Source organism: Pan troglodytes, chromosome 2 (genome assembly GCF_028858775.2).
Source record: "Pan troglodytes isolate AG18354 chromosome 2, NHGRI_mPanTro3-v2.0_pri, whole genome shotgun sequence".
Taxonomy (NCBI): domain Eukaryota; kingdom Metazoa; phylum Chordata; class Mammalia; order Primates; family Hominidae; genus Pan; species Pan troglodytes.
Window position 1 is genome coordinate 75763612 of NC_086015.1, and position 19819 is coordinate 75783430.

Genomic DNA, 19819 nt, shown 5'->3' on the forward strand with positions numbered 1-19819 from the left:
ATCACTGAACTGACTTTATAAAAGGCTCTAACAAAAGAACTACATTGAAATACTGAGAAGAATAAACGTTCTCAGTGAGATAGGAGGGTTTATAGGAAATAGTTTTGGCATAAACTTTTCTATGGTTAAAAAAATGTTGCTTCTGATAAAAGGCAAAACAAAGTCAGAAATGATAGTTTTCATGAAAGTCAATGTTTGCAAAGAAATCCGAAAGTCCGGTAGGGTTTGGGCATCATCTTCTAGCATAAGATATCTTTCTACCTTGGAATGAAGGGAATTCATTCATGATATTTTCAAAGTAGACTGTGGATTTAGTTTTTCTCGTGTAAATTTTCATCTTGCCTTACTTTGTGGAAATTCTGGTCTATGAAGTCCCAGCATGTGTGTGAGACAATCCTAGGAACTGGAAGAAACATCATAGCCTTTTTTTCTTTCTATATATATATAGGGTCTTGCTCTATCAACCAGGCTGGAGTGCAGTAACACAATATCACGGCTCACAGCAGCCTTGACCTCCCAGGCTCAGGTGATCCTCCCACCTCAGCCTCCAGGGTAGCTGGGACTAACGGTGCATGCCACTGTGCCCAGCTAATTTTTATTTTCTCTCTCTTTTTTTTTTTTTTTTTTTTTTTGGTAGAGATGGGGTTTCTCCATGTTGCCCAAGCTGGTCTCAAACTCCTGAGCTCAAACAATCCTCTTGCCTTGGCCTCCCAAAGTGCTGGGATTACAGGTGTGAGCCACCGCCCCTGGCCAACATAGCCTCGAAAGTCTTGAACATTATATGAAAACAAACAACAAAATTGCCAAAGTGCCTATTTCTTTACTCATAATTCCCCTTGTTGAAGTTGAATTTTCTTCAGCAAACTCGCAGAGGAATGTTTCTTGAACACAAACTGAACAACCAAAAATAATACTTTTCTGACCAAGTTTGGTAATTAGCACAGCAAAATCCCATACATTTATGGGACACATTAGCTCAAGGGGTAAAATTACATACAATGTGCTATCATAAGCCCTGGCTGAGTCAATAACTACAAAATGGACAGACAGTTTCTGTGTTTGGAAATGGTTGGTGGGTTGGCATGGGCAAGTTTAGTCAGTTGAACACATTTCATAAGTTGTTTATTTGCGACGTTGAAACCATTTACGATACTCGGTGGGTTTTCGAGGCCAGCCTACATTGGCATCACTGTGTGGTAGCACCTAGCACCCTGCCTAACCACTCGCGACACACACTCCCATCACTCTTTGCCAAGTCAATACACTTAAGCCCCATCAGTCCATTCCTGATTACAATCAGTTTTGCACAGCATCATTTTCCTTCACACTCCAAAACCTCACTGATTTATGCATCGTTTATTTTTTGAACTACCTTAAAATCCATGCAAACACAACTCTGCTGTATGTAAAATGAAAATGCACATATCTTTGGGGCTATTTTACCAACCTTGGGGTCTTTATCCATGTTGGGACGTAGCCTATTTAGAAATTTGCTTATAATAAAAACTGACAACAACCGTGACAAAAATAAGGATATAATATTAAAATAAATCAAATGATATACAGTACTGTTATTATTCTGATACAGAATTTTTACACAGCAATATTGATACAGGTACAAACGGCAATCCATTACAATCGACCTTTCAGTTACAAACAAGGTTTAAATTACAACTTAATACCGATTTAAAAATGGTAATTAGTGTTGTGCCAGATTAAAATAAATACTTCCTCTTCAAGTGACATTTTCTAGAATATCTCTAAGTAGGAGACTAAGGAAAAAAAACTTTATAAAAAGTAAAAGAAGTAAATGTAATCTTTTATTTTTAGAAAAACCCAAACCTAGAAATCTGGACTAAATTAATTTGGCTTTCCATTCCTTCTGTCCACACACCAGCCCAACAGCAGAGCTGAAGTCCTCTTGAGTGACAGGTTTAGGAAGGGTCCAGCAGCACTCCTAGCTTCCGTGCCATGACAGGAGTTTGGAGTGTCAAGTTCACATATACACTCTTTTCACTATTTAAATGCCAGCAAAAAGCTGGATTCCCATCAGTGATTCTGCCATCAAACTCAAAGAGACAAACCCTCCACTTTAAAATGCAAGAGGAGGGAAGAGAAGTGGACAAAAATAAAGTAAGGTAAGAGCCTTGAAATTCTTTGAGGTGGAAGAGGCAAGGGACCAAAAGCTGTAGGTGGATTTGTGTGGCAGGGCACAAATGGGGCTTGGGGTGGTGAGAAAAAAAAAAAAAAGTTGCTCTAACAAAATATCAAATTCTTATTTTCCTCATTTTTGTGAAAATGGGTACTTTTTGACATTTAAGAAAAAAGCCAAATCAAACCAAAACACAAACAGGGAAATAAGAACCAGTTCCATAATGCCTTACACTTTATATTTCTATCCAAAAGTAAAATTCTCTTTCGATAAAAAAAAAAAAAATCATTTAAAAATCAAAGATAAAAATGTTACTTGGAAAGTTGAGGAAGCAAGAGCATTTCTTTCTGGCACATTTTTTGTTTGGCACAATCACAAGTAAGACTTTACAGGTAAGATGTGGCTATTCACATTTGGTTTCTACTCCAGAGCGATTACTTTTGGGCTAAACAAATAAATCGGTTAAATGAAGTCCGTAAACAGGCCAAGCCTGGCAGACATGGGCAAGTGTGATGCATCCTCCGCCCAAAAAATGGAACCTAAATAAAAAAGAAAACGGAGTCAGAGCTGGAAAGGTTTCAAAAACAAACAAACCAAACCATTCTTGAGATAGCTCTTTAAATAACAATAACTGGTGTTTACTGAGCGTTAACTACCCATTAGGCAATATGCTCAGTTCTTTTTATTTATATATTATTTACTGTTTTTGAGACAGAGTCTTGCTCTGTCGCCCAGACTGGAGTGCAGTGGCACAATTTTGGCTCACTGCAACCTCCACCTCCCGTGTTCAAGCGATTCTTCTGCCTCGGGCTCCCGAGTAGCTGGGACTACAGGTGCATGCCACCACGCCCGACTAACTTTTGTAGTTTTAGTAGAAACAGGGTTTCACCTTGTTGGCCAGGCGGGTCTCGAACTACCAACCTCAAGCGATCTGCCTGCCTCAGCCTCTCAAACTGCTGGGATTACATATGTGAGTTACCATACCCAGCCTGCTCAGTACTTTTTATATGTTATCCTTTCCCATTCTTACAAACACCTCGTAAAGATGGCAAGCACTTTAATTGTACCCATTTTACCGATGAGAGAATGAGGCAAAGAGAGACTGGTATATTGGCCAAGGTCACTTATCTAAAACTTGAAGCTTGGCTAGCAGTGAGTGGGCCCGAGAGACCAAGCTTCTAGTCCTCAAGCTGTACGGCCTTTTACTTTTTCTCATTTATTTCTTTTTATGGTATCCTATCATTGAAGCTCCTTAAGCTTGAACCTGGTATCATGGGCATGACCATGTCTATGCAATGAGCAAATATAAACTCACCATCAATGAGCAATATATTAATTCATACATTTGCACACAGATGCCAGGAGTGAAAATGCTGGGAAAAAACTTTAAAAGGAACAGAGGAAAATCAGTGAAGAAGGCAAGCTCAATTTGCATAAATGGAAATTGAGTAGCAGTGAAAGGTCTGCTTCATTCGAGAGTCACTCTAAGAGCCCAGCCCATTTCACCAGCCAAGCTGGGTTGAGGAGGGTCAACCGACAGCGAGCATGGTGGTTGTCTGTGCCAGTGGCAAATGGTATACACACCAAATATGTATGCTTTCTAGAATAAAGACAGCAAATATTATTTTCCCTCCCCTAAGCAATAGCACCTTCCTGAGAATCTGCCTGTCTTACAAGTTATATGGAGAAAGTTTAATCCCAGGCCTGGAGCGTCTGTGAAATCAGATGGCAAGTGACTCTGACTCAGGCTAAAGTGAGTGAGACGAGTGACTACAGACTCATGTCTCAGAGATGTTTCCAGAGTTTAAGCATGGCAGAGGATGTGTTCTTCCTGCTTCCAAACTCAAATTCAACATCATTCTAGTGTATTTCTTATTCTGTTCCACCAAAAGAGGCCACCCCACGTCAATGATCTGTCCTTATGAGAAAATCTGAAATGCATCTTTTAGATGCCTTCCAGATAAATTTCTTTGTATATATCATATAGATATCAATACAGATTATCAAAGCTGTCTACAGACAGTGGCAGAACCATTCTAATCTTATGTTGGGGCTGAACTGATAAGACAGACCCAACTCTATGGTAGTCCAACAATGTAAAGGCTAATTCTTCTGGGCATGTCTTTTGGTGGTACCACATTCGCATTCTTCTTACCTCCTTTTTCCTTTTGCTTCTCTTCCTCTTTCTTCTTCCCTGCCTTCCACTTCCAAAATTGTTCTGGAAGGGCCAGGGAGACGATTGAGATCAATAAATACAAAGGGAAGAAAAAGAGGCAATGGGAGGGCAGGGTATGCATGTATTGAACTGGCGGAGCAAGATACAGCAAAGCCATCCTAGTTCCTCTGTCCTTTTGCTATGTCATGACTTCCCAGGTTCTATTGACAGCATCTACATGCAGTCATGTTCACCACTGGATTAATATAGACTTGTGCTCAGAATGGTTCTGTCACTGTGTGTCAAAGGGAACACTGAGAGCCGGCTCTTTTGCTGCCCCCAAGAACACATCAGAGGAGGTGAGTACAGCTAGACTGGCTTAGACAGTTACAAGTGGATAGCATGAGAAGTGATCATCAACGACCTTTATAGCCCATTCTGACCCTGAGACCATAAGTTTCCTTTCTGCCAAGCCTAAAACTGCTGCATGGGCCAGTGATTCTCAACTAGGGACGATTGTGTCCCCAGGGGACATTTGGCAATGTCTGCAAATGTTTTCATTTGTCACAACTAAGGGCAGGGAGGGGGATGCTCTAGGCGACTAGTGGGTAGAGGCCAGGGATGCTGCTAAACATTTTACAATGCACAGGACAACCCCTACGACAAAGAATTATCTGGCCCAAGACGTCAATAGTGCTGAGGTTGAGAAAAACAAACACAGATAGCAATATCCAAGTAAAAGGAGCCTGAAGTGTGTCAGTGAAATACACCTATAATGAGCATGTTAAACTGTTACAAATGGAGATCACCAAATATGTTTCTTTCATTCACTCATTCAACAGATACTGAGTGCCACCTACATACCAGGCCCTATCTTAAGTGCCGAGCATACAATGATGAGCAAAACAGGCGAGGCTGTGCATCGTGGAGCTTCCCTCTTGATGATACAAGACAGAACACCAGTAAAATTGTTTCAGCTGTGGTGCTCACAGCCTTGTGCTTTCTGCATCATGACACTATGATCATTCTCTGGCCTGTCACATGGGGTGGGCAGTACCTTGGGCCCAGTAGAAAAGAAAAATCACATGGATTGTGCGCCACGGGTCAGGTCTCAGAAAGCATCATGTATGAATGTCATCCCAAACCTCAGCACCAGATTTTTGCTTTGTCTGAGATAGAGGTAAGTGGCTTCCTTTTGAGGTGAAGCGAAGGTCCTGGACTGAGGTTACTCAGCTAGGAGGGGAAAGTGCTCATAGTCAAACAGGGTCCTGCTTTCTTCCAGATTTTGCTCTCTTCTCAAACACCACCAAGCCCAGACTCCAGACTCTCTAAAGAGGGGACCATATCCATTTTACTCATGAGCATATAGCTCTTAGCCTGGTACACAGAAAACACTCAGGAGATATTTGCTATGTGCCAATCAAATGCCCTGCAATGCCCCACAGAGTCTAGGAACTCCCCGAAGGGCAGAAGTAAGATGACCGACTCAGATCCCAAGGCTCCCCTCACTGCCCTGCCCAGCTCCAAGCAGGCAAAACGTAACTCACACCACCAAACTCAGAGATGGACTCACCATGAAGCCCAAGAGGCCGAAGCCCCTCTCATGTATAGGCCTCTAATCCAGGACCTAGGAGGGACCCTGGTAGTGTGTTCACAAGGTCATCTGTTTTTGTGAAACTTAAAAAAAATCTTTGTATTATTTCTTTAAATCAAGGACACCAAGACTGTATGAACATCAATCCGGATCTGCCTTGACTGACCCTAACATAATGATTACACTGAACTGCAGGGTCCTTAATACTTAGGTGCTTTTTTCTCATTCAAACCCAGTTCACTCAGATCTGTGAGCTCCTAATGACAAAAACCATGATTCCTTTTCTCTTTCTTTTCTCTCTTCTTTTCTTTTCTCTTTTTTTTTTTTTTTTTTTTTTGAGACAGAGTCTTGCTCTGTTGTTGTGCCCAGACTGGAGTGCAATGGCATGATCTCAGCTCACTGTAGCCTCAGCCTCCCAGGTTCAAGTGATGCTCCCACCTCAGCCTTCCACGTAGCTGGGACTACAGGCACGTGCCACCATGCCCAGCTAATTTTTGTATTTTTAGTCAAGACAGGGTTTTGCCATGTTGCCCAGGCTGGTCTTGAACTCCTGGCCTCGAGTGATCTGCCCATCTTGGCCTCCCAAAGTGTTGGGATTACAGACGTGAGCCACTGTGCCCGGCCAAAAACCATGATTTCTGATATTATACACTCGGTAGATGCTTGTCAGTTTCTTGACTGGCCCACTCACTTCTAGATCTACAGACACTGTGTGACAAAGCCAACAGGCGTCTCATAATCAAAAATGCAAGAGAAAGTGCTTACAGAAGATGCACACTGGAACCACTTAGTCCAAACTTCATGGTTTACTTTAGAATCAACCAACACTCAATGCAAAGTTTCCAATAGCCTAGAATTCCAAACGGCAAATTCTAGAAGTTACCGAGGCAGAACATCCAGCACTTTGAGAAGGCATGACTTTTACTCTTTTGCAGCACTTTTAAAGAGAAATTAGCACTTATAAAAGGGCAACATGAGGGATCCTTATAGTGATGGAAATGTTTTGTGTCTTAACTGTATCAACGTCAATATCCTGCTTGTAATATTGTACTATAGTTTTGCAAGATGTCACCATTGGGAGAAACTGGGCAAAGCGTATATAGTACCAAAGTTGAGAAACCTGTATTAGACTAAAGCCTATTTCTGTCTTGTAAGTCTTTTTGCTGAATTGAACCTATAAACACTGCTATGATGCTATCCCAAGAAATAATCATAGACAGTAGCTCTTGACATTGTGACAGGAAAGATGAGAAAATCAGCATATTATGCTTTCTTCCCCATCTTTTGCTAAATTTCTAGTTGCATTAGTTATATTTTAGTATTTTAAAATTTTTTTACTTTAAAAAATGTTAAAATTTTAATGACTTCATATTCTGAAATTATGTTTACAATGTTTCCTCATAGGTTGGTTCTAAAATAGAAACCACTAATAATTTTTTAAATATCAAGTTAAAAAAATAAAACAAGTACCAGGTTTTTATTTGAATTTTTTTCCTTCAGAAAAGGAAGGAAAGTGAAGTTTTTTAAAAAACCTGGTGCTAAAAATGTTCACATAAAAAGCGCAGGAAAATTTAAAAACAAGATTGTTTGAAGGAAACAGTTGTTTAAACTGAAAAAATTCAGAATACAATAAGCAATAAAAATTAAAGTATTAATCATATAATTATTGAATACTAAAAAGTGTTCAAAGCTTTCAAAGCTAAACATTAGTCAAAATGGGAAGGAAATGGCTAATCTTCTATGTAAACTTTGGAAAGTTACCGGCATTAATAGAAACATTGTTGTTTTGTTTTGTTTTTTTTTTTTAAACAGAAAGTTTCTTCTAAAGGCATGATTCGGTTAAGTCATTCTTAAGTGTTAAAAAATTGTGAAAAATGTGCCTGTAATCCCAACACTTTGGGAGGCCGAGGCAGGCAGATCACGAGGTCAGGAGATCAAGACCATCCTGGCTAACAAGGTGAAACCCCGTCTCTACGAAAAATACCAAAAACATTAGCCGGGCGTGGTGGTGGGCGCCTGTAGTCCCAGCTACTTGAGAGGCTGAGGCAGGAGAATGGCGTGAACCCGGGAGGCGGAGCTTGCAGTGAGCCGAGATCACACCACTGCACTCCAGCCTGGGTGACAAAGCGAGACTCTGTCTCAAAAAAATAAATAAAATAAAATAAAATAAAAAATTTGAGAAAAATGAATACCTGTTAAAACTATTATTTGCTTTAAAATGTATTTAGAAAATATGCATACTATGCTTCCTAGGTGAACTCATATATCTCATATATTTTATTCTATCTTAAAATTATCAAATATAAAGTTCAAAACTATACAATTATAAAACAATAGCCTGTCAGGGACTGTAAACTGTACAAGTTAATTGGTACATGTTAAATAAAACAGTAAACTGAACTCGGTAGCTATCAACTCCTATCTATGGTTCTCAGTTTCAGTCACCAAATACTGTTCACTTGACCCAAATAAACAGATTTTCGGTGGCTAATGACTAAGCTGAAACAAAATGAAAAAAAAAATTCTATATAGGGTCTACATTTTTACTATCTACTAATGAGCCATTAAACTTCAGAGCATAATTGAATACTGTACAGAATGTTCATCAGAATGTATTGAGGAAAGACTTTTTTCTTGAGTTGTTTTGAACAGACCATACAGCTGAGAGATATTCTGGAAGAAACTAGATCTTTTTCTACAATAGGTAAATTTCATCTGGAACAAGTACAACTCTAGGATCTTCTCTTAAAATAGGTCATCAAAATAACCTTTGAAAATGTATTTGAAGATAAAAAAGCAACCAATATGAAAAGTTAGAAAATAAAATTCCAGAAATACATTTCAAGTGAGCACCTGAAAACCATACTCTATTATTTAAAGATTTCATTATTGGATCCATGATAAAAACAGAACCAAAGAGATGTAGCCAGGCTTATGCAAGAAGACGGCATTTGCTTACTTTCAAAATTAATCTTGGACTAAACCTGAAATTGAAGTTATCTAGGAACTGGGGAAATAGAATTCGGTTCTCTTTTAAATATTGCAGAGGATTGGAACACTCATCAAAACTATCGGATGACACAAATTCCCAGTCTGAACTGTTATCACTCATTCCAGTGATCATTTTGTCTCTGTTATCCAAACAAACCAGTTTTGGCTAACTGGACTAAAAAGTGTTCAAATTAAATCCAACGACTGCTTTCGCGGAGTTCTAGAAGCGTGTAACGATTAAGACCACATAAACAACAGAGTGTCACAAAGAATGAAGTTTAGTGTCTCTTGTTTACCCACAGCCTGTGTTGCTGAACCCCTCTGGGGCTTAATGTTGTATACAGGCTTGCTGTATTAAATAAGAAGTACATATACAACATTTAATATAGAGGATCTGGTACATCACAGTATTTAACAAGGTGTAATTATGATTGTTATTAACACAAACATAGTTCCATGGGATATGTCACTTTTCCCTTGTTTTAGTAAACAGGCTATGTGATTCTAGCATCTAGGGCATGTGAAGCTGTACTAATACTGTATGAAAACAACGCAATTTTTCTTTTTCCAGACAGAGTCTTGTTCTGTCACCCAGGCTGGAGTGTAGTGGCAAGATCACGCTCACTGCAGCCTGAAACTCCTGGATTCAACTGATCCCCTCCCCACCTCAGCCTTCCTGGTAATTAGAACTACAGGCGTGTGCCACCATGCCCAGCTAATTTTAAAAAATTTTTCTATAGAGACGGGGTCTCACTATGTTGCCCAGGCTGGTCTCAAATTCCTGGGCTCAAGCAAACTGCCTGCCTCAGACACCCAAATTGCTGGGATTACAGTGTGGGCCACTATGCCCAGCCAAAAACAACGTAATTCTTAAAGGAGAAAGTTAAGAGTAAATGTTTCAGAGACAATGACTTAAGTGTACAAAAGATAACTCATAATTCAATAAGGGTGTTGAAAATAACGAGAGAAATGCTAAAGGCAGCTGGGTCAGTGGCCCCTCTTCTAGGGAAGTTTGGCATTGAGACACACAAGTAACAGTTTAAACCTCTTCTGTCCAAGAAAAAACAATGCATGTCATGTTTTTAAATGACATTGCAGTCTTGCATGGTAAAACCACAGGAGGGATGGTTTAAATGTAACAGGAAGCATTTCACAAGGCAACCACAGGAAAGCCAAAAGCAAATTCAGTCTTTAGATAGGCCCAAAACAACTGGAATCCACATTATAGCTTGCAGAGTTAAACCTGGGCCAAGGGGCCACAATTTATTTCATTCTGTTCACTCCGAGGAGGTGAAAATATTAACTGTTCTCTGGGACTGTGGAGTATGGGAATGATGTTTGGCTGTGTTACATTTTTAAACCCTAAATCACATGTGAAAAAATAAGACAGAAAATGGAATTTGGTTTGCTCTGATAACATTCTACTTGTATCTAAAAGAAAGTATACAATGTGTAGAAAGACACTAAAGAGACTGAGCTCTGCCTCTCGAAAACCACCTGCCCTAGGACTTGTTGCAACGCCACTGGAGGCACTTTACCAATGGGAAAAATGCGGAGGTGGGACCAGAGGAAGGCAATGCAACCTGGCATTCCTGGGGTGCTCTGTTGAGACCACACTGTGTTTCAAAGGTTTTCAACCAGAAGGCCAAGAACCTCCAGCTCCACATGCTTTCTGCCTCCCACCCACCCGCTTCCTCATGTAATGTAAACCTTCCTGACCCCTGTAGACAGGTGGGTCTGCAACCCTTGGAGATACAATCTCTCAAACCCTGTCCAATCCTGCCACCCTATGATCATGCCACTACTGTTAATAACTTTTCAAAAGTGTTATTTAGGTCGCTGTGATATTGAGCTGACAGATAATAAAGCAAATTGGAAAATTAAATATCATCGATCTCTAAAATTTTGAAAAATGTGTCCTGTAGGTAGAGTCAAAATATAGAATATTTAAACTAACATACAAGAGTAATTGTATAATCGATTTTCTAAAAAATCCCAAAACACAGAGCTTACTTACTTCTGCCTTATCAGTAGATCTAATATTAAAAGCAGTCTTTTTAAGAACTTCTATACTCAGATTTCTGCAAAGATGCATACTAGAGCATAATATATATTTTTGTTCTAAATAACTTTTAAGCAAATTCGTGTGTTACAAGTTATATTGGTAAAATGCTTCTAACACCATGAGAGCAGTAACATGAAAACTATCACTGGAATAAGAAAGACAGAGGATACAATTCTTTGAAATGAAAGGGGAGAGGAGAGGGGGTAGTTTTACACTGTTATCCTTGCTAATGTCCAATATTCATTTTGTTTGTCGAGCACATTACCCAGTCCTTCATGTCATACAGACCCTGCTCAGAGTTACCACAGTAGAACCACCATGAATACAAATATATATATACTAACTTTACGAGTCAGTGGATGGCAGCTGTCTCCCAGTTTGCCCATAGGTGTGCAAATCCTTATGCTCTTGACCCAGATACTGACAGCACAGCACATGCCTCCACCACATTGGGAGTCCTTGTCACAAGCCTGAAATGTAATAAACAAACAGATAAATATAGATAACAGGAAAGACTCAGGCTAAGGAAATCTAAAATTAGCAGTGAAATGCCCTTTAAATATCTAAACACTTGGACTTCAATAATCAGGTATATTTTTTAAATGATAACCTTCATTTACTTGTATATAGCTATTATAAAATCTGATCAGAATAGCTATTTCTCATTTTTCGAAAGTGGGCTAAATTCTAGCCCCTGGATTATGAAAATCTTAAATAAACATAAGATTTTTTTTAAATGAAATCAGCTCTCTTTTTCCAGTGCTTTATGGCTGAATTGGCTTTGAACTTGAAGAACAAGACTATATTACTCTTATACTACACATGGCCATTAGGAACTACATAAATGGAATCACAAGATTTTGTGACTATTAACTGCAGAATACACTGGGGCCAATTTAAAAAAAGAGATTTAAATAGTCTCTAAATCTGGCATGAAACACTCCAGACCCATAAAGGCACTGATGTAAATTTCAGAAGTGCTCATTTTCCCCTTCAAATATTTGCATTTTGGTTCATGAGACTTGACGTTTCTCACACCACTGACTTGCTTTTTCACCATTTTCTCTTTAAAGAAGTCTCATAGTTTGAAAATGGACAGACCAAGATGCTTGCCTTATGTTACTCTTCCTTCAGGTGAATAAGCTGCAAAGAGCAAATTACTGGCTTAGCATAAACATATACGTACATTACAAAATCAGCTAACAATCCTGTAAGATCCATCAAATTAAGAAATGCAAGTAACAGGTGCAATTGTCAATAGTAATTACTCAAGTCACCTGCTTTCAATATAAAAGTTGTAAATACATACAATGAAACAATCAACTATGGAGGAATTTCCATACTCTAGTAAATAGAAATAAATAAAAAAATCTAAATCTATTTGCATGAAAATGGATCTGAAGAACTATTATTCTTTCCTAGAACCAACAAAAAATAGAATGCTTTGTTTGAACCGTGGGCAGTAATCTGTTTTGGTAGTGATAAGATAAAAACATCCTGTACTATATATGTAAGAAACTAAAACCTCTATCATCTAGGCACAAATTTAAATGTACAATTAGTGGAAACAACTAAAACAGTCCTTCAAAATTCTTAGTTTTGAGGACAGTCATAACTTCTCAAGACATAAAAATATGGGTACATTCTTAACATTATTTCTCATTAAAAGTAACCAACTATTTTGCTTTAAAGTTCATTTACTTCCCTCATTAGAATTTATTTCTCAGTCTATTTAAACAAAGTATCTGGATAAAAGCTAAAAATTTCACCTTGAGGTGTTTGGATTTTATAGGACAATATGTAAATGTTTCAATTTTCCAATTTTTATCTGCATGCCAGAAATCATGTATATGTAGCCATTACATCCCATAAATAAGATGTCTAGTCAATGATCTTTTACAATATAGTTTTAACAAATCTATGTGGGCATATAAATCAATTTCAAAATACCTACATACGCTACCCAAAAAACTGTGGATGTCAGGTGAAAGTTTTAGCCAGCATTTTATTTCAACAGATGCTCAATACCTCGAATTTTGAGGCCCCATGAGCTTTTTTTATGAGACAATCAAAAATCCAGCCAAAATCTTTTAAAATTCAATCACCTGGATGTTTAACATGCTATACACAATGTATCTTGATAAGTTACTGAGTTTTTCATTTGAATCCAGATGGTTCCTGTCATGGAGACATAACTACATTTTATTGCCCTGTTGCTTTAGAGACATTTTTTAAATTCTCTTTTTGTAACACTGAGTTAAAATAACAACAACAAAAACAGCACACATAACTATATAATAAGCCCAGTCTAAGCCTCTCTAACAGATAGACAGCCAATGTGATAAAATTTTATTTTCTAACAAAAGCTTCAGTTCTTGGAAAATTTACAAAGAGTTGCATAGGTTTATATATTTTTAATTAGACAGCTGTTTCCTAATGCCCTTCATCCTTAACCCACTGCAAATCTATTCAGATAGTGTTGTCCTGTGAATGGAACAAAAAGATACTTATATTGCAAAGGGATCTTGGGCTCAGAGGATTAGGAGAAACTTTAAATGAGCCAGCAGGAGAAGAGGGAGAAAAAAATCCAATCATGTTTCAATTCTCATGTATTAGAAAGACCTGCAACAACTTTTTTTCAACCACATGGACTGGCAAAGCTATGCAAGTAATTTTTTGAAAAAATCTCTTTTCTAATAAATATCACAGAGCTTACAGTTGAATATCTGTTGGATATATACAAATGCTGTCATAGCAAAAGGACTTTCAAAATTCTATAAACCTAATAACTAATATAGAGAAAATAGAGCTTGATTTTTTCAAGACAAAGATACTTCCTTTAAAGTCAAATGATATTATCTATGTATCAACATTTCAAACATAGACGTTTTATTCAAATCCCATTATGTGCACTTAAATATTTGAAGTAATTTAATGAAGGTGTGAAATAATTCCTCACTTAAAAAACAGTAAAGAAGTTGAACAACCAGGAAATGATAGCAGTTTTGCCTTGTTAATGTAAACTAGACTATTTAGTATTGTACTGCAAACCCAATTTTTCAGATCCACACAAAATTGTTGAGAGTGGGAGAGAACTGAACTAGTTCCTACTTACAAAAAAGATGAAGACATCGTCTCTAAGTTTAAACATCTACACAGCAACCTACTCCATCATTATGCCGGAGCACTGGAGGTGCTTTGCCAGGAATTAGAAATTTAAAACTTTTATGGGGATACCTCAAGACCCTGAGCGCGGGGGAAAGCCCCGGAACCCAGAAGGAAGCTCCCACAATTGCTTTTCAAAGCTCTCACATGGCCCTGGACCAAGCGATTTCAAAGGGTTTCTGCGGAGGACGCATCGGGGAGCAAACTCTTTGACTGTAGGATTAAGACTCTGGGCACTTGGGGAATTCGTCTTGGTCCTTTGCATTTCAGGAAGGGGCCGTCAAATTTTAAGGTTCGAGGTTGGAGAGCCTCCAAAAGTACTTGAGAAGACTCAGAGAGAAACTTTCAGCCTAACAGAAGAAAAATGCGAGGAGTGAGGCCGTGGGTGATGAGGGAGAAGTAAGCGGGAGAAGGTGGTAATAAAGGTGGTGGGCGACATCCTTGTCACCGTTTCTTCCAGGACGCGCCCAGTGTCCCCAGCCGTCTGCTGCTTTTGGATCTGGGTATTTTCCCAAGTGCGCCAAGGGGCGACAGGGGCAGGTGTCCCCGCCCAGGGCGACCCTCCCTTTGCCTCTAGCCTGCCCTTCAGGGTCCCCGTCCCAAGCCCCCTGGGCACATCCCAGGCGCGCATCAGGGGCAGACAGGTGCGCCCGGGCCGCTTACCCCGGTGATCACGGCGGCGTCCCCAGCGCGGGGCGTGAGCAGCAGCGGCGGCAGCAGCAGGAGGAGCAGGAGTGGGGCGCAGCACAGGCTCCTCATGGCGCCCTCGGGACTGGGCGGCCGCCGGAGGCAGTTGGGGGCGCGGGGCCCGGGTGCGCTGGGTGGAGCGCGGAGCGGCGGGCGGACGGGCGCGGCGGCTCCCGCGAGCCTCCGGGCCGTTATAAAGGCTAGCCCCGCCGTGACTCACGCCGGCGCCCGCCCGGCAGCACACGCGGGGGGCACGGCGCGGGCACACACCCCACGCCCCACGCGCACACGCGCGCCCGCCTCGGCCCGGCCGGCTCCCAGACGAGCACGTGCTATGCGCGGCCCCCCGCGCCCCCGCCTCGGGCGCCACGCAGGCAGCGCTCCCGGCGGGGCGCCCCGCTCTGCGCCGTTCCCTCCGCAGTCGCCCAGCCACCGCCTTTCGCACGCGCCGGAACCGCTTTTGTGGTCTCCGAGACACTCATTTGCTGTCCTGGTTTCCAAAGCTCCACGTGCTCAGCGCCGAAAACTTGCAAATCATTTGCTGTACAGATGTTTAGGGGTCGCCTACTACGTGCGGGGCGCTGTGGACACATAGGGGGCGGGGGGTGGGTGAGGGGGACACAGCAGCCCCTGAATCCATTCGTTTGTTCAGCAGGTCTATACTGGGCGCCCGCTGCGTGCCAGGTACTGCCACCGGCTCTCTCCTCACGGTGGAATAACTTAACAGAGAAGACAGACATCAATCAAATACCCTGGAAACGTGGAAGGCAGGGGAAAGAACAAAGGGAGAGCAAAATCGCCCCAATCCCACATCACCCGCGACGTGAAAGGATTTGTCCTTCCAGCTGCGGGACTCCTATTTGTTTCTTTCAAGTCAGAGGCCTTCCCTTTATGCCCACATCTGTTCCCGACCCTCTCCTCTGATTTTCCTCACATGTATTTCCTCCCCTCTTCAGCCCCGCGCCAGCTCCAGGCACAGCCGTTCAGGGTGATGCCAAAGGGAAATGAGAACGCCTGGTTTCGAGTGCCAGCCTGAGGCCCCTTAAGCCCTAGGTACGCAGCTCTCTCTTCTTTCTTAAACTTTCCAGCCCAGGAAAATCACCCTTCGGTTTTACAGATGCGATAGGGCGTTATTGTGATTCCTTCATTCACGTAAACATGAATTGAGTGTCTAGTGGGTTCCAGGCACACCAGGAAAGAATAAGTGACAGATTTGCCCTCCATCTCTCATCCTAGCCTGGCTCCAAAAACTGCAGCCTGTTTCCCTCAACAAAAATGACGTCAAGAATACCTAGATGTGACCACACCGAACTTGCTTGCCCGTTTTGGGAAATCCAACTTTCTTCCTGAATAGTCAGAACCTCTGGCTTTCCTGGTCTCTTAAGAACCGCAAACTATTGAAAAGCAGATGCGTCTTTCAGCCTCTTTAATAAATGCAGTAAGGAGAGTTGGGACAGAGTTACTTTCAGACTGTGGGGCTCCCCCATGCCAAAGCATTCAGACGAAATGTGGGGGATAGCGGGGGGAAGGCAGGCAATTATCTGAATGTTAAACAGCTGAATATTTGGAAACCCCAACCTTTGGCTGATTTTTAAAAACCTTTTTCACACGTGTTCTCATGTTTAAAAAACGCCTTGAACAGAAAACACAAAAGGAGTCAAACCCTTTTTTCAACTTAAAAAAATGTTAAAATTGGACTCACAGTGGAGTAAGTAGAAACAGTAGCAAGTGACAGACTTGTGGAAAGTTTCCTTTTCCAGTCTCCATGCCAACGCTAGCTCGGGAATGCTGCCGGGTAAATGTAAAAACCAGTCAACATGGATTTTAACATTCCTATGACTTTCTTTTAATGGTCTATTTCATATTCGCTACTATTGAATGCCAGCTTGGGTATTCCCTGCTTCTTCAAGCATAGAAAATATGATATGTCTACACAGGAAAAATCAGATTTCAAAAGTGGCTGGCTTCTTACACAGCTGTTTGGAAAACAGTCCTCATAAGGCTGTTTTGAAACAAGTTTAAAAAAAAGAAATAAGTTTGGAAACACTTAAAAATAGGGTTGTTTAGTTTCATGTTCTTTTGGAAATTTTAATTGCTTTAATGCTTTGGGAGAGAAATGAAGGCTCTTGATATGTCATCTTTGTATCTGAGGCCAAGTTTGAAAAATGAAGTCTGACTTCAATTGTTATAAAGGGAAAAATGAAAAAAAAAAAAGAGTTTGGATTAGTCCATTAAAAAAGGTAGTTGGGACAACTTAGCAACAATGACATAGAAATGAAACAGTAGTTTATTGATTCTTTTCTATTACTGTAACCTGTTGATATTGCCACATGATCACTTCTGCCCAGGCATAACTGTATTAGGTGAAATGAGCCTTGTGTGTGTAAAGTGTAGCCTACCATATTCCAGCAGACCATCAAGGCTCAGCTTAAACGAAAATGCAATCTAGGAGCGTCTATAGAACCTCATGTTTGTGAGACAGGCTGATCAGGATTGGAATCCTGTGTGACCACTGGGCAAGTTACACAACCTTTTGAAGCCTCTGTTTCCGGTCTTGTAAAATGGTTATAAAATACCAACCTCATGGGGTACAACCCCTATGGAATTTAATAATACCTGCAAAATGCTTATCACAGTGCCTGGAACAGACTGGGAGCTCTGTTAGGGTTACCTCTTAGTAAGCCTTATTATTTGGTCTCCCCTGACAATTTCAGCCAATGCTGATATAAGTCTTTTCTGTCCTGCCCACTATATTAGATTGTACACTTTTCGTGATTAGGATCCTTGTGTCTAATTTTCTATGCATCCCTCTTGGCACACAGCACGATAATAGGCATATGGCAGGCATTCAGTAAGTGAGCAGCAACAGGAATATGTCCCATGAAGGACAGTCCAGAGACAGTTACAAGAAGATCATATACAGTACAGACTCATGTCATGTATATGAATCCGTTAAAGGTAGTCACCAAAAAGCAAGAGAGATGGAAGCTTTACCTGGTGCAGATGATTCAGCCTATCTCTTTACTTGGGGGCCACGTGACCGAAATGAAGTGAGCTTGGAGACACAGGCCTGTCTCACGGCAGTCAGTTTGGGACTCAGGCTGACTGATAAGGCTCCATTTCAACATGTGCTTCATGATTGCCAGTGTAGTGGCCTATACTGTGTCCCCTAGCAAGTTATTTTCAAGGCCTAAGCCCTGGTACCTGTGGACATGACCTTATTTGGAAATAGGGTTTTTGCAGATGTAATCAACTTAAGGTGAGGTCATGCTATATTAGGGTGGGTTCTAAATTCAATGGCTGGTGTCTTCATAAGAGAAATGGGAGGGAGAGCTGGATACAGAGACACAGACTAGACTCCCCCCACCCCCACCCCCCCACACACGGGAGAACACCAAGTGAAGATGGGGGCAGAGATTGGAGCGATGCTTCTACAAGGCAAGGAACACCAAGGATTGCCAGCAGCCATCAGGATCTGAAAGAGCAAGGAAAGATTCTTCCCCAGATCCTTCACAGGGAGCACGGCCTTGTCAGCCCCTTGGTTTTGGACTTTTAGCCTCCAGAACCACGAAAGAATAAGTTTCTATTGTTTTAAGCCACCCAGTTGTGGTAATTTCATTATGGCAGACACAGGAAACTAACATAGTTGGGTGCAGCCAGAGGGTTGTACACCAGCTTTCTCTGCCTGGAATTGATGCCTGTCACTTTTGCTCACTTTTTAGTGACCAAAACAAGCCACATGACAATCTGTCTTCAAGGGGACAGACAGTGCAAGTCTGTCACTGGTTTCTGAAGACAACAAGGTATCAGGTGAGCAGTGCAATAATCTACAGGAAATGAATCATTCATGGCTTGGACTCCTTAATGAGCATAATGAACTTCGAATTATATTAGTAATTGCTATTATAAATAATAATGTGTAATTTCCTTTGTATTTTTTCTAGTACACCATTCTTTATACCAGAATTATACAAAGACTCTGAAAGTGAGTAAATGTGTAAGCTAATATTTTCTTTTAGGTGGGTAGAAAACCATAATTTATTCATTCAACAGGTATTAACTAAGACTTACTATATTCCAGATATTGTGTGCAGCATTGGGGGTACAAGGGTGAGCAAAACAGACATGAACCCAGCCCCCTGGGAGCTTACCATCTCATGGGAAGATGCACATGAATCAAATAATCATACAACTTTATAATTACAGAAGATAAATTTAGGGTCACTAACAGAGAGCATATGAGGAAACCTGAAGCTTTCCTTACAGTTCTGGAATATGGGATGAGAGCTGAAGGTTATGCAGAATTTAACTGAGGTGAAGAATGAAACAGGGCTGGGTGCAGTGGCTCATGCCTGTAATCCCAACACTTTGGAACGCCGAGAGAGGAGGATCGCTTGAACCCAGGAGTTCCAGACCAGCCTGGACAAAACAGGGAGACCCTGTCTCTACAAAAAAATTTAAAAAATTAGCCGGGAGTGGTGACGGGCGACTGTAATCCCAGCTACCTGAAGAATCAAGGTGGGAGGATCACTTGAGCCTGGGAGGTCAAGGCTTCAGTGAGCTGTTATTGTACCACTGCACTCCAGCCTGGGTGATGGCGAGACCCTGTCTTAAAAAAAAAAAAAAAAAAAAAAAAAAGAATAAAACAGCAGACATGGAGGATGGCTGGGCATTCCAGACAGTGCAGACAAAAGGGTAGCTAATGTGGCCCAAGGAATGTGCCTAAAGCGAAGTCTGGAACAAATACGGAGCCAGAGGGATGGCAGGGACCCTTTGCAGGGTCTTATGTAGGCCACACTAAAGATCTTGGTCTTCATGGTTGGTCGGGGAAGGAGAAAAATCATAAGAATGGGGCAAGTGTGACATGAGCAGCTTTCATAAGGAAGACCTCCCTGCAGTGTGACTCAACCTGTCCACATCCCAACACCTTCTGGCAACCCCCAAACCCCTTTCACTGAAGGCAACTCTATCCTTCCAAAGATGACCCTGGAGTCATCTTTGACCCTTCTC

At 41.1% G+C, this 19819-nt stretch overlaps 1 protein-coding gene across 1 annotated transcript; it reads right to left on the reverse strand.

Annotated features, from left to right (window-relative positions):
* Positions 1–1100: 1100 nt before the first annotated feature.
* On the reverse strand, positions 1101–14987 carry PROK2 (prokineticin 2). The gene is made up of 3 exons (XM_001141658.5): positions 14786–14987; positions 11302–11427; positions 1101–2691 (listed from the first exon to the last, which is right to left on the reverse strand). The coding sequence occupies exons 1-3, from the start codon at positions 14879–14881 to the stop codon at positions 2587–2589; spliced, it is 327 nt and encodes a 108-aa protein (XP_001141658.1). The 5' UTR covers positions 14882–14987; the 3' UTR covers positions 1101–2586.
* Between the last annotated feature and the right edge of the window lie 4832 nt (positions 14988–19819).